Source organism: Ictalurus furcatus, chromosome 13 (genome assembly GCF_023375685.1).
Source record: "Ictalurus furcatus strain D&B chromosome 13, Billie_1.0, whole genome shotgun sequence".
Lineage (NCBI taxonomy): Eukaryota > Metazoa > Chordata > Actinopteri > Siluriformes > Ictaluridae > Ictalurus > Ictalurus furcatus.
Genome location: NC_071267.1, coordinates 23,739,235 through 23,754,267, shown reverse-complemented (window position 1 = coordinate 23,754,267; position 15,033 = coordinate 23,739,235). Strand labels below are relative to the sequence as shown.

General features: G+C 41.5%; 1 protein-coding gene across 2 annotated transcripts in view; it reads right to left on the bottom strand.

Moving 5' to 3' along the window:
- fmn2b (formin 2b) overlaps window positions 1-15,033 on the bottom strand; it is an 85,454-nt gene that overhangs the window by 19,922 nt on the left and 50,499 nt on the right. For both annotated transcript variants that reach the window (XM_053639575.1, XM_053639574.1), the window contains exons 9-14: window positions 14,083-14,174; window positions 13,684-13,813; window positions 13,393-13,539; window positions 12,921-12,980; window positions 11,968-12,088; window positions 4,891-4,983 (exon numbers count right to left, since the gene is read on the bottom strand). In XM_053639575.1, coding sequence (XP_053495550.1) covers window positions 4,891-4,983; window positions 11,968-12,088; window positions 12,921-12,980; window positions 13,393-13,539; window positions 13,684-13,813; window positions 14,083-14,174 — 643 coding nt within the window. The remainder of the gene's footprint in view (window positions 1-4,890; window positions 4,984-11,967; window positions 12,089-12,920; window positions 12,981-13,392; window positions 13,540-13,683; window positions 13,814-14,082; window positions 14,175-15,033) is intronic.

Below are 15,033 nucleotides of genomic sequence, written 5' to 3'. Positions count from 1 at the left end.
AAACAATAAAAAAATCCCTCTGAACATCAAAAACGCGATGAAATACGCTTCTGTTTTGTCCGTGCACATTCTAACGGCTAGCGGATCGTAAAACACACCCCCGCACACCCGCAAACACAAAAGAGAAGAGAAGAAAGAGAAGACACAATGAAATTTGCTCTGATCTACGGCTTGCTCTCTAGGAGAATATCAAACCGCTGAGTGCGAGTGGAGTGAGATGGACTTCACAGACACATCAAATGCAAAAGATCTACAGCTTCAGACACTAAACAATTCGATTCATCTTTCCGCATGTGGGACCCATTGTGTTGGAGACGGCTACTCAAAAAGCCACCGAGCAGACAGCGTGCCAGCGCTAATTGTTCATCGTCAGGTGGCCAAATGAGCGACTTTCTGGTACCGCTCGCCGTTTCCAATCGCCTTCGGGAAGTGAGCTGGGACACGCGGTCATCTCTTACCACCTGCAGGCTTAATCTCTAATATAAACTCTCTTAAGACTTGTGATGAACACGCAAGTTAGAGCTTCGTTAGAGAAATCGGCCGTAAACACTGGATGATCGATTCATTAACGAGGGACGCGTTCACGAGAACTGCTCCCCGCTAATAATTCGACACGCTGTAACTCGCTATAAACTGAAATAAAACCCATTACTGGTTAGCAAATACAAAAGCCAGACCTCCTTCTGCAAGCGCACACATACACACAGCGTTTTTTTTTTTGAAGTTGAAAAATTCCTCCACACACAAGAATTCATGCAAAAATGACTTTTTTTTTTTTAAGAGAAGAAGAAATACAAGGCGAGCGCAGACATAACAGAGGTGCTGCTCTGCGTCTGCTTTCACTTCTGCGCCGTGACCCGTCTCGAGCTCGAACAATAACAAATCGACGACAGTGCAGAGTCGGCATTTTACCCGGTGATTATAAATAACGGCGGCTTTTCTGAAATGAACTGTCACAGGCGCCTGGTGGTGTTTTTTTGGCTCCAGCAGTCACACACATCCCGTGAATCGTCACTTCTGAAATCGTGGATGTTTGGTGGTTGAGTGAGTGTGTGTGTGTGTGTGTGTGTGTGTGGAGGGGGTATACACATGCAAGAGTTCACAGCGCTTTGAATATTGGAATAAAAGAAATGATTGAGTGCATAATGGTGCATCTCTGCGAAGCGTCAAGCTCACTCGTGACGTCTTTATTTGCTTTGGCAGCGACTTCTTCCATCAGTCAAAAAAAAAAAACAAAAAAAAGAAAACGAAACGCGAGTGGGGCAAGATGTTTGGATGCATATGAGAGGTTTATCGACGTTCCATGCTAAATAAGTCTGTAACTCTTCAGAAAGGATAAAGAAGGTCTGCGCAAAGTGAAAAATGGAGTGCTGGCTCTTTGAAGTGGATGTGAAAGACAATACAGGAAAAACAAAAGGGTGAATTGTCGTCGCCAGTGTGTCTTAGCGCTCCAGGCTGGGGAAAGGCCACGCAGACCAGGATGATGAAGCTTTTCTAAGTGTGAGAGTGTGTGTGCAAAACGGTTCCTATGAAGTGCAGGGGCCTGCGAGGGTCAGTGACCTGGGTGCTCTTTGACAAATTGAAGCCGGTAGTGGTTAGAGGAGTTCAGACCGTGAACCCTGCGCTCCCCCCTCCCCTCTCTGTCTTCGGCACTGACTGGGGACGAACGTGAGTGTGTGTGAGAGAGAGAGAGAGAGAGAGAGAGAGAGATGAGTAAAGGTGTCTTTAAGAAGTAGGACAAACTGGCAGGTTTGGTTTTGATTAGTTTCAATATCAAGGGTCACACGAATCTTTCAAACTCGTACTGCTCGTGGAGAGAAGACCTTTATCGGGATAACTGATGGGTTATGTGATGTAGCAACAAACTAGCACCAACTACAGAGCCCATTCCACATGGTTTTTTTTTTTTTTGGGCGGGGGGGGTCATTTTCCACATTGCATCATTTTATTTATTAATTTATTTTTTAAACAAACAAATAAATCAGATGCTCTATTTTTGCTTTCTAACTTTTAAAAGAGAAAAGTACAGTTAAAAGGGAAAATTAAGGAATGTTGATTGATTTAAAAGCTTACAGCTTTGGATCGATTCTGTTCGCCAGCTAATTCTGACTGATTACAAACTCTGTTCCTGTATAAAAGATAAACTTAGCGTACCTGGGGGAAAAAAACAAAAAAAAAACCCCTCAGAACATCAAATATCAGTAGGGGAAGTGGGGGGGGCTAGTGCTAGAAATTTCCACATGGCACACCACCTACCAAGATCAGATCAGGAACAATAGGTTGGCGCTACTTCATCGTAATAATAAAGTGCTGTAGTGTGTGCTGGGTGTAGCCAAACCGTCACACTACTGTGAAGATGTTGAAATAGTGTTCGGTCACGTCATTGCAAAATTTTCACTGCAGCTAGATACAGCACAAGTTTGGTGGGGGAAAATAAATAAATAAATAAATAAATAAATAAATAAATAAATGCCGAACAGCCGATTCGAGAGAAATCACACGGCTGGGCTCGAACTAAATCTCAAAAGAAATAATCAGCAACAGGCTGGTGTGAGGTAGCGCCCGATTCATAGCTCCAAAGGTAAGCTCTACCTCTGACAGTTACAAAGCGCCGACACTGGAGACTCCTTCCAAAAGTGCTCCTCGCAGATTTTAAATCCGTTTACACGGAGCGTCCGATTGTATTAATACGGTATAAACCTGTGATTTGCCTTGCAGCTAGAAACTACTGTCAGCGAAGCTGTGATAAAGAATTCACCAAAACCATCTGACCGATCAAAACGGAGGATTAATTAGCGCTGGGATATAAGAAATGTGTACATGCGTACACTGTGCGTACTGCTGTTGTAGATATTGAACGGCTCCATGCCAGTCTACAGAGTGTAAGAGACGATTGTGTGCGTCTTCTCACAGCGGCAGCGTCGCGTGACCCTCGGCTCGGCGCTCGGAGGCCTGGGTCACAGAGGGACAGATTAATCTGATGTAAGGTTAGCAAAATCTCATGCTCGCTGGAGCTCCGGGGTCATGACGCGTTAGCGGGACGTGGCTAAGTGGAACACCATCCTCTGCTTCCTAATCACAGCCAGACCACCCGATTTCACCCAACACTGTGAGCAGGATGCCTCGGTCACTTTGATTTATACGCCAATGCCTCTCACTCACTTATTTTAGGGGGGAGGGGTAAATAATTTGAGGAATGTCGATTGGAAGTCAATTCCTGGGAACTCAGACTCTGATATGGTTCCACGATGAGACATCTAAACGTCACCCTTCGAAAACTGATGCTTTTCCACCAAATGCTCGCTGGTGTAAATAAACAAATGCGCACTGCTGACCACACACACACACACACACACACACACACACACACACACACACACGGCTATGTAATTCACCAAAAGCCCTCAGGAAACAAGCAGCTTTCGTGAACCTGCCTTCTGACTCTGCACTGTTTAGAAGGAATCGAGTGCAACGGTCTTCAATTAAAAGTAACAATCGATCACTAAAGGTATTATTAAAGACCTGCCAATGAGATTTTTTGGGGGATGTAATACTGGGGACACCAGAGTATCGGCCAACACGGATATACGTTTTTCCCTTTAATAAAAATAGATGCTGGTTTACATTTATGTTCTTTCTACTAATCGTGAGCTTGAGATCTAAATAATAATAATAATAAAAAAAATCACTATAAATAATTAACTTTTCATCAAGAAACTGTTACTGAAGGGATGCATCCTTGGGTTTTTTTTAATTTTTTTTTTTTTTTTTACCTACAACTAAATGAATCTTGTTTCATCAGTATTACACAAGTTTGACATCAAGGCAAATTAGAGCCAAGAACAAACTACATACAATACAGCAGAATTAAGTTTTGATCTTGGTGTATTACAACAACATCTTAAACAATGGTAAAATATGTATCTTTAGAGAAATATCCTTCGTGAGTCTGGAGATATGGGATGCAAGTGCCCCTTTATACACCACAGGCAAGCACACGTATACAAGAAATGATATCAAATGTTCTCAGACTATCCTGACTCAGACAGTTAAGGTTAAAGGCTCAGACAAATGTAAATGATAAAGATGGAGTATGCTCCGAGGTGTCATTTCATGCGTCCGAGTGATTTCATTTAGGCAACGTATTCCCTCTTTGACTCCAACACACACCACAAAAAAAATAAATAATAAATAAAAAAAATACATCTTAGCAATCCTGGATATATTTAAATTTATTGAATGTTTATTATAATATTACAATAAACCAAGCAGAAGATTATTAAACCCATTACGAGCCATATTCCCCTCATTTCAAGCTTGCTTTAATGGTAGATATACTCATTTTGCTCATTTTTTTTAGCATTCAATTCTAGAAAGAAGCGAAATTAAAAGCCAATACAATCAAATCAATACATGCAAAGTTTGAAATTAGCAAAAAAAAAAAAAAAAAGGTCTAGACGTAGATTCAATAAGCTAATATTTGATTTCTTGTAATCGTACAGTAGGAGACGATAGATCATTTGGATTACTCTAAATATATTTTCACTTGCTAAGATGCTTTTTTTTTTTTTTTTTTTGCAGAGCACAGAGAGGGTATATTCGCAGTCCAGATCAACGTGCCCATGGCTGATGATTAGGCGTTTACACGTCAGGGCAGACAAGAGCGAGAAAAGAGAGAAAACAAGAAAAAACACACCAGCCGATCAAAATGAGAAATCGGCTCAATTTGCCGTGTTGTTTTGCTTGAATTTGTTCTCCCTTTCGCGGTCGCTTTTTATATCTACTTCAAAGATGCACCGTGAAACTTTCCGGATATACGAGTTCTTTACATTAACGCAGACCTCACTGAAATGACGAAGACCGTAAAGTAAACCGTGCTGTGCGACTCACCTCGGCTCACGAACTCTTCCATTTTGTCCTTGAAGGGCTGCAGGTGCTCTTCGGTGGAGACCCTACACACCTTCTCCACCTCTGCAGTGCATGCTGGGGGAACAAGGAAAATGGAGACAGGAAAAGAAAGAAAGGTCGCACATCACTAAAACACAGTAAATCAAGGAAGTGATGAACAGCAGCTCAAGATAAAGGTGGGGCCGATTTGCCTTTTGGGTCTAATATTTAATATTTCTGTTCTGCTGCTACTGACAAGAGTCACTGAGGAACGTTGAGAGATAACGTGATGCTACTGAAGCGATTTGATGCGTTATCGTATGAACAAACGAATAAAAACTGTTTGAAGAACGGTTCACATAGATGTATCAGAAGGGAATTTCAGGACTTTGATACAAAAACGTAGCAAGCCATTTCTCAGCAGACGTGAACTCTCCATGGCTCTTACAGCAATATTCACCATTATGCCATTAGATACAAGATAAACGCATGCTTTCGGGAGGAAAAAATAAATAAACCAGCTATAAAAAGTATTATAAAAACAGAAGGATGATTCCATTGTGGTATAACAAGTCTGTCATGTACCATACTGTGCACTAAATGAACTGGTCAGTGACAATTAGATAAGGACAAAAATCCTTCCGGAAGCTTCGAATGGAAAGATCGCAGAGGTGAAGGAAAACTGGACCTCGGCTTCCCTGCCAGAGCGTCTTTGATCATCGAGCAAAACATGGCGCAATTACACCAATTACAATCAGATGAGCGCAAGTGAACCTCCGTTAATTTCCCCAGCCATAACCTCTAACGGGCACACGTTGTGCTGAACGCGTGTTTAACTGAGGACGTACAATAAGAAGTTAGCGTCAGTCCACGTGGGAAATAAGGACAGGGTTAAATTAGGAAAACGGAACAGAAAGAGCAGCTGAGCTAGTAGTCGTGGTAATAGTAGTAATAACAGTAGAAGAAACAGTAGAAGTAATAATAGTAGAAGAAATAGTAGAAGTAGTAATAGTATAAGTCGTAGTAGTAATAGCACTAATAATAAAAAGTTTAATGTATAACATTGTAAAACCTCCGTCAAGGCAACGTAACTGCTATGGTTAGTTTACACTTCAACTCAAAACAGGCTTTAATTAGCATTTTGCTAGTCTTGATATTTCTTCTATCATTATCAAAAGGAATACATTTTTTCCCAAGCAAACTGACAGAGGAGCTAGAAATTTTTTGTTTGTTTTAGAACTTTTGGCCAACCGCAGCTCTGACGAGGATAAAGCGGATACTGAACACGAATAAACGAATGAGCTTTTGACAGTGTCGGTGGGGTGTTTTTCCTCCACATTTCTCCTTTTCCGCCACACGATGTGCGTGATCCTAACGGATATTCTTGAGTCTCCGGACATAATTTATGAATCAAGGTCACTTGATCTTCACCGGATGTGTGACGAAGTACAATGAAATTCTTACTCGGATGTCGGTTCTCAAGACTAAACATAGGATAAAATATCAACCACCTAATTTTTGAGCTCACATTAGCTTTGTTTGTCCTAAACGGAGGAGGAAAAACTATGTTCGATGCTCGATGCCCATGAGCCACACTCGCTCTGTGAAAACTTGCAATAAATAATATTGGAACAATGGTTTATAATGTTTCATTGAAGCAAAAATGTTCAACTGACAACACACACAGACACACACACACACCTCAGTTCCTGATTACAAAATAACCTCCATGACTAGAAAATGAAGCTGCCTAACAACAACAAGGTATATTTCAACAGGTCTGGTTATTAATTCATTCACTTAAAGTACTAGCACGTGCCTACAAACGCACTCTACAGTGCTACCGAACTGGCGGAAGTACAAACTGCATTTTCATGTTACGTTAAGATTAAGATGTACAGAAGCTCCTGGTCCATCGTTATTATAACGCGTAGCATTTTGATGATTTTAAATGCTACGGTCATGTGCACTTGAAGTGCATATTTTTCAAAATTGTGTTTAAAGCAATACAACACATTTTAGCATCCTACACCTTGCTTTAAGAGCCAGGATGTGAAGTGTATGCCTTACACGCTCCTGTGAATGAGCTCTTACTATTTAATAATACATTTCCCTCAGGGATCAATAAAGTTCTTTCTCTACAATACATTTCTAGCTATACAGATACCTAAAAACAATAACGTACCGTAAGAAGCGTCACGATATAAACCAGAGATTTACAATGAATTACAGCCAGAACTACGGTCAGAGCTGCTGTTATGGAAAATGAAATTAATTTGAGAATACAACAGTGGAATAACGTCAACAACAAACCAACACCAACAAGCTACAGAAATTCATTGGGTTCGGTTAATGGCTGCTTGAGAGTTAGACATTCCAGCACGATATACTTTCCCTCATTCATCTGTTTTTCCTGTTTCGGTTACTTCTCACCATCCTTTCCTCCGTGTGAAAAAGGGAGCAAGCTCTGACTAAACTCTTATTCTACCCTGGACATTCCTGTGGGATATCGAGTTCAGACCAGTTAACCCAGACGTTACCTCTTCACCCTTTGGTCACGCTGATGTGGCTGGAAAGACGCTGGAAACTCCTAGTTGTCGCTAAAAACTACTAACCATTACCTTCTGAAACATACTGAGAAACCTATCGGGGATCATACGCAAAAGCAAAGGAGGAGGTGGCGGGTTTAAAGGGCCTCTATTAAAAGCGAACGTTCGCGTGTTCATTGATCTCAGGCCAGCTCAATGGTTCTTATTAAGGCGTGCGGTACACGAGTCGCATGTTCAACTCGGATCAGATTTTAGAACAGTTTAGAAATTAGGACCAGATAAAAAAAAAAAAAAAAAAAAAAAAGCTGAAACTTTTGAAAATTATTTAGTAGCGCTTTCCTGTAATAAATTAACAATCCGACTAGAAGGTAAATGGACATAATTCGATCCAGTAACGGTGGCCTCTAGATATTTACCTAACTCCTTCCTGCCCCTTTGGTCGTGTGAATGATCGTCAGCCTACAAACGGCATCTAAATTTGCACGTCCAATTACCGAGAGAGTCTCCCGAAATAGCTTGGCCTCTGATTGGCTGTGACCGGGAGCCGTTTGACCAGCGAGACCTTTGCTTTGTAGCATGTCTGAGTCCGACCTGTCTGATTGATTTGGGATGGGGATTGGGGGGGGGCATGAAAGGGGTAAGAAAAAGAGGAATTTGAAAGGAATGAGAGCCAAAAAAAAAAAAAAGGCAATGGAGAAAAGGAAGAGGACAGGGCCTGTTAACCATTTCAAATGTGTTAACAACTTCCAGCCCCATAAACAGCTGACCTTGGGAAACAACCTTATGCTTAAAACCCACGTTCAAAGACCTACATGAGCACGGATGCTGGGCCGGCGTTTATGCTGATGTTTATGCATGGAAGTCGAAGCAATTTGACTAGCGATTCGACGCTTAATCACTTAATTGGAGATACAATTCATGCTGGTTTTTTTTTTTGTTTTTTTTTGTTTTTTTTAAAAGGAAGGAGGATTGCTCTCAACATTTGCTTTACTGAATGGGTGTTACCAGGGTTTTCCAAGCCTCAAAGACGCACTTGATTGTCACCTGCCTCGACTATTCATCATCAACACAGGTACCGATGTCCATCACACGCTCACGTTTAGCAAGCGGCAAATCAAACCAGCCAGCTACAAGATGGAGGAATCATGACTTTATAACCATGGTCTCTAAAGACAAGCTCACTTGGACCTGGACTGAGAACACCTTACTCATGTTTCGGTCCACACCCACGTGTTCTCACCTGCCTGAACGATCGCAGCAAGAGGGAATTGCACCACGGTTCGATTCGAATGGACTAAACACTGTACGTGTCAAAGCACTCATATTGTTCTACATTTCTTTCTTGTTTAATTTGCAAGCTGATAGTGCTAGCTAGTGATGGGTGTCTAAAAATAAATAAATAAATAAATAAATAAATAAATAAATAAATAGGTCTGCGCTTTTATTTTTGAATTCTGGGTAGGTTGGCATTTTATAAAGACTGTGGAAATTATTTGCAATGTTTCTGGTTGTTTCTTTGATAGATCATTTAACTCCTGCTACATAATAAGTGAAAGGTTTATACATTATCGTTAATAAAAGGTTGCTCCGGACGCTGAAAATGACATGGCTTACTTCTGTATCTTCACTGTACGCAAAGAATATATGGAACGCTAAAGACTCGGCAAAGCGTCATCCGAGACCAAGCTGCAGTTTGGAAAATGAAAACAAGCCAAACTGCTTTAAACATCTTGCCTCTGGATCTTTATTCTTGTTGTTTGCAACGTCATGTATCATTCGGTCTCTCGGCACACCGATCTCATTCTCTCCATCTCATTCTGTGCCATTAGTGCGCTCGCTCTCTGTAGGGTAGTCATAACAGAGGTATGGGAGCGCTGCCGGGTCTGATTGGTCCCATGCGAGATCAAACGGCTGCCAGAGACCCATGCAGCGCTTCCCTGCAATGAGACGACAAACTCCACAGCTAATAGCAGAGGAGCCACATCTGACAAGCGCTGTGTGTGTGTGTGTGTGTGTGTGTGTGTGTGTGTGTGTGTGCAAATGTGTGTGAAATAGAGAGAGCAAGAGAAAGAGGGGAAGCGTGTGAGGTCAATTTAGTTAAAGCTTATTTATTCACACTTATGTGAATAAACTAAATGCAGAATTAGATTATAGGATATACACTGCCAGGCAAAGCTTTCTGAACAGCTGGAGTTGTGTTTTAGTAATGTTTTATTACTGTGCAAATTACGCAGAAATTCTACACAAATGTTCTACAGTCGAGTATTTAAAGACGAGTAAGCACTCCGATCCAACCAAATCTCTAAATTAGTGCTTAGAGGAAAACCGTATGATAATTAGAGGGAAATAAAGTAAAAATATATATATTTCGAAATCACTCTTCGATGCGTTTTAAAGCTCATGGTGACGAAAACAAGTGGCTCTTGTTATGCGGTACGGGTTTATTTTCACTGACATGGTTGGCGTCTACTTGTCCCTTTAAAGGGAAGTGTGTTTCCGAAACAGTACAGCAGTCCTTCTGAGTGCTCATCATGTCAATAAAATAAAATAAAAAAAAAATTCTGACGGGTGTGGTCTCTTTCTAGGATGCCCCTCCCCATCCACAGGGCAAGGGGTCTCATTGAAAGGTTTGATGTGGATAAAAATGATTAAGATGCCCTTCACTCATCAGATCGCAAGCACATCGAACACTTGCCAGAGATTTTGGAGAGATGTGTTAGTCAGCGCTCTCGATCACGATCCTCGAAACACAGAGGGGAAAGTGATCTGGACGAACGGCGTGGTGTTCATAGCATCGCTACGGTTACTGATGCGGAGGTGAACAGAAGTTGTTCTGGTGGCTAATGGTAGTCCAAAACCTTTCTAATACACGTCGGTTTTTCCCCTTTACATTTACGGCATTTGACAGACGCCTTTATCCAGAGCGACTTACGTCTCGCTCATCTCTACAACTGAGCAGTTGAGGGTTAAGGGCCTTGCTCAAGGGCCCAGCAGTGGCAGCACTGAGATATGAACATGACTTTAATTGGTCATGTCTATAGGTTATAAGATTTGAAACTTCAGATGCAGCAAATCATTTTATAAATTAGCATGATAAATACCTAGACACTGTTCCTATCTCTCCATCTTTATCTATCTATCTATATCCTTAGCTCTCTCTCCATCTATTATTATAGTTCTCAATTTACAGTAAATAAAACCCAAATTCTTATCAAAAAGGTAAAACACTGTTTACTGATCGTGTACATTTGATCAAATATTATATTGATCTGGTTTTGGTAGAAAGCAAACTTACAGCATCTCCAAACTCTGTAAGGCACCAAAGGTTTAGTGGGAAAAAGGAAAAAAAAAAAAAAAAAAAAAAGGAAAAAAAAAAAAAAAAAAAAAAAAAAAAAAAAAAAAAAAAAAGTGTATATAAAAAAAAAAATAAAAAATAAAAACTAAATAAACAAAACAACAACAAAAAAAGACTAAGATTGAATTTTAAGATTCTAAGAAAAACTAACAGTAAGTGTTCTCAGCCCTGCAAGGGAGTCGGATCATCTCTGAAGAGGCGTGATCGTTCTTGAGTGTAATGATCGGCCTTGCCCGAGAGGAAGTGATTCAGAGAGGAGAAGTGTTCAGCACTCAGCAGTGCTCTCGGGGAATACTGCTGCAGGGCCAGATGTTTCGGATCAGACTCTACGAGGAGCCTAAATGCAACCAGGAGAGGACCGGAGAGACTGGCAACACGCAAGAGCCGTTAAGATGAGAGACAGACGACACAGACATGACTTCAGATTTGTCTCAACCTTCAATTCGATACAGGATGGACCACAGACAGTGTGTGTGTGTGTGTAGCACCTCATTTTGGGGCTGATTTATCCAAGATGATTAGAGTTGTGGAGTAGATAATGTAGTGGATAAATAATGAACACTTGGGTGGGAAGATGGAAGAGAAAGAGAGGAGGATGAAGACTATAGCGAATCCTAGAAGAGTTAGGAAGAGCTGAGAATGCAGAAAGAGAAACTACACAGATATCCTTACCTAGGTAGAGAGATTAAAAAAGATGCAGTGGTAGAAACAAAGATGGTAGGAAAGAGGGAAAGGTGGAAGGATGAGCTGAAGGTGGGATGAAAAGAGGTGTATACACAGAGAGAGAGAGAGAGAGAGAGAGAGAGAGAACATGTAGAAAAAGTGGAAAGCTGCAGGAAAGATTAAGAATCAAATGGAATAAAGAATTAATAGATTAACAAAAAAAAAACAAAAACAACTAAACTGCTAACAATGTCCTTTGAACAGAAACGCAAATGTACAAATAAATAAATAAAACGATTACTACTTTATATTTTTACACACCCCGCTCCTCAGTAAAACACACGTGATTATGTAACGGTGCGCTTCTTTAAAAGCTTAACCGCTTTCCCTAAACTAGCTCCTTGTAAGTGGAGAAGGGTGTAAGCGAGCGAGAGTGAGTGAAAGTGATGGGACGAGTGCCAATAAATATCAGCGCTTGGCTAATCCGGTGGCCTCCGAGGCGGTGTGCGTTACCTCGCAGGTCTTTTCGCAGCTTCAGCAGATCTTTAGTGAAATCCTCAAACTTCATCTGAGACGCCTGGAACAGGTCGTGTGGCTCGGGCAGAGGATACACACACGTCTCCCGGCCAGCGTCCTGACAACACATGCGCGCACACACACAAACACATTGCGTGATACTTGTGAGGACTTGCACAGCACTCGAGTGATACAGAAACAAAGCTTCCAAACTACTTAAGGGGAAATAAAAACCAAAAAAAAAAAAAACGGAAATGTTTTGGCAACTGAGCAAGGGAATAAAATGCAGTTTCCTTAAAATACATGCACAGTCATGAAGATGGTATAAAGGTTAACTAACACACAGCGCGCACACACACACCCAGAGAGAGAGAGAGAGAGAGACACTTTGAAGTGGTGCTGCTGCGAGAGCAAGAGATAACAGCATTGTGGGGAGGGCAGGCAATGTTGCGTAGCTGGGAACAAGACCGCAAGTGACCGCCGGCTCAAAACACCACACACACACCCTCTGTATTACACAAACTGCTTTCCATTAACATATATACACACAAACAAGAAGGATTAAAGGAAACCATAAAGAACCCCTGATGTTGCTTCTGGAGGTAGAAAGGGCATTTTGATCCTGCATAATAAACTCAAATCAGCAAAAAAATGTAAAAAAAATAACCATTTGCCATACAATTTAAAATGATGTGCAGGTCTGTGTGTGTGTGTGTGGTGTTGTCATTTAAGTACATTTTTTAAATAATAAACAGGATCAATGATCGTGATTTCAACTCTAAGCAAAATAATTAGGATAATGGATTCGACTGTTATTGAGCAGCCCAAAGAAACATTCGAATGAAATATCTGAAAGGGCTACGTTACAATCGAAATGGTTACATCTCGCTTCCCGCAATTTTTGTGCTCTTCACAATACTTGAAGATTTTCTTTCAAATGGTGTCGATACCTCATCAAAGTGTCGCAGGTGGTAAGCGACGATGTAAGACAGCAGACTTCTGGTGTTGTCCTGAGGAAGAACCCAGAAAATAAATAAATAAATCACTGTCACAAAAAACAAAACTTATCTGGGGAAAAAAAAAAACTAAGTAAAATGAGAGAGAGAGAGAGAGAGAGAGAGAGAGAGAGAGAGAGAGAGAGAGAGGAGAGAGAGTGTGTGAGTGAGAGTGGAGAGAGAAGAGAGAGAGAGAGTGACAGTGGAGAGAGAGAGAGAGAGAGAGGGAGAGAGAGAGAGAGAGTGACAGTGGAGAGAGAGAGAGAGAGAGAGAGAGAGAGAGAGAGAGGAGTGAGAGTGGAGAGAGAGAGAGAGAGAGAGAGAGAGAGAGAGAGAGAGAGAGGGGAGAGAGTGAGAGTGGAGAGAGAGAGAGAGAGAGAGAGAGTGAGTGAGAATGGAGAGAGAGAGAGAGAGAGAGAATGCTCACGCTGCTTTTGACGTCCTTGAGCTTGGGCAGGATGTCCAGTGCGAAGCCGTCTGCTTGTCCTCTGGTTCGGTTCCCTCCGTTCATGAAGTTTCCAAAAGCCAGAATCAGACCCAGAACCCGCATCACGCTGGAACCACTTTGCAGAGTCTGTAGTGAGATAGAAATATGATCTAATATTATGAACTAAAATATGATGTAAAATCTAGATTTCCCCCCCTAAGCCTTTTAGGCTGCTTATAGACACTTCTAGGCGGAGACCGAGATACGAGTGAGTGTACGCAGCGTGCTGACCTTACACACTCTCTGTAGGATTTCCAGTTTGCGCAGGACGGACGAAATGCATTCGGAAAACGTGGACTGAAACAAAATACAAAAGACTCTTCCTGAGAACTCGGGAATTTGTGAGAGCTGGAACAGGAACCTGCACAGAAAACAAGACATGAGTGTGGTAAGTGAGGGGGACCAAAAAAATGATAAGTCAAGACCCATTTTGATGGGCAATGGGTTCTAGCATTCTAAAGGGGCTCTACCTGGAACCTCGTAAGTTCATTAAACCTTTAACAGGCAGAGATACACAAAGAGAGAGAGAGAGAGAGAGAGAGAGAGAGAGAGAGAGAGAGAGTGTTCTTACTGTAGACAGTTGTGTGTGATAGAGAGAGAGAGAGAGAGAGAGAGAGATACAGTTCTTACTGTTCAGGTTTGTCCAGAGGTTTGGCTCCCTCCTTCTCCTTGGTGGACTTGATGTGCTTGTCGATCTTCTCCACCTCGTCCGCCTGTGCTCTCTGAAACAGCCGCACAAACCAGCACCGGGTCATTTACACCACAGACTCAACTACACACCTACTCTTACTGTCTATCGCTACTGCCCATAGAGAATCCAACTCCTTTAACACCACTGCTCCTAAATTTAAATAAATAAACAAGTTTGCAATGGAAACATGTTCCTCTACAGCCACTAAGTGACAAAGCGCTTTATCACCAGCTGGCCAATCAGGTTAAAGCACATGGGCAAGTAGTGGGAAACAAAAGTGTTCCCAATGGAAAAGTGAATATAAACAACAACAGTTATTCGTATCAATTCTAATAATTATTAGAACCCCGATCTCAATTCGGAGCCAAACGAGTAGAACTCTACACCAGCTGCATCAACAGCGATACCTCCTTCTCAAAGTCTAGTCCTTCTTGTTTCTAATTTGTACATCTCAACTACTCTTGAACTAGATTTCAAACATGAAACACGCTATTGAGGAAAAAAACAAAACTATTTCAGATATTTGACCTTTCCTTGACCTTAACTCTGACTGGATTGATTCCAAAATCTGATCAGTTCATCTGCTGGTTACACTGCCCATCCCATACAAATCGTACAAACATTCAATCACTCCTTCCTGACATACTGCGCTGACGGGAATCTCGAGTGGACACGCTGCCAACTCGAAAACATGGACCGGACCTAACGGACAGGCATGAGAATGACAGCACGGTCAGTTTCATCAGACATACAGCATCTCTCTCAGATTCCGATCTTACTTGGCAGAAAATAAATAAATAAAAATCAATCAATCACCAAACTGTTCATCATATGCGATTTGGTGTTTAATGAGGTTCCGCTTTAGGTTCTCCCATTAAAAGACGCAAACG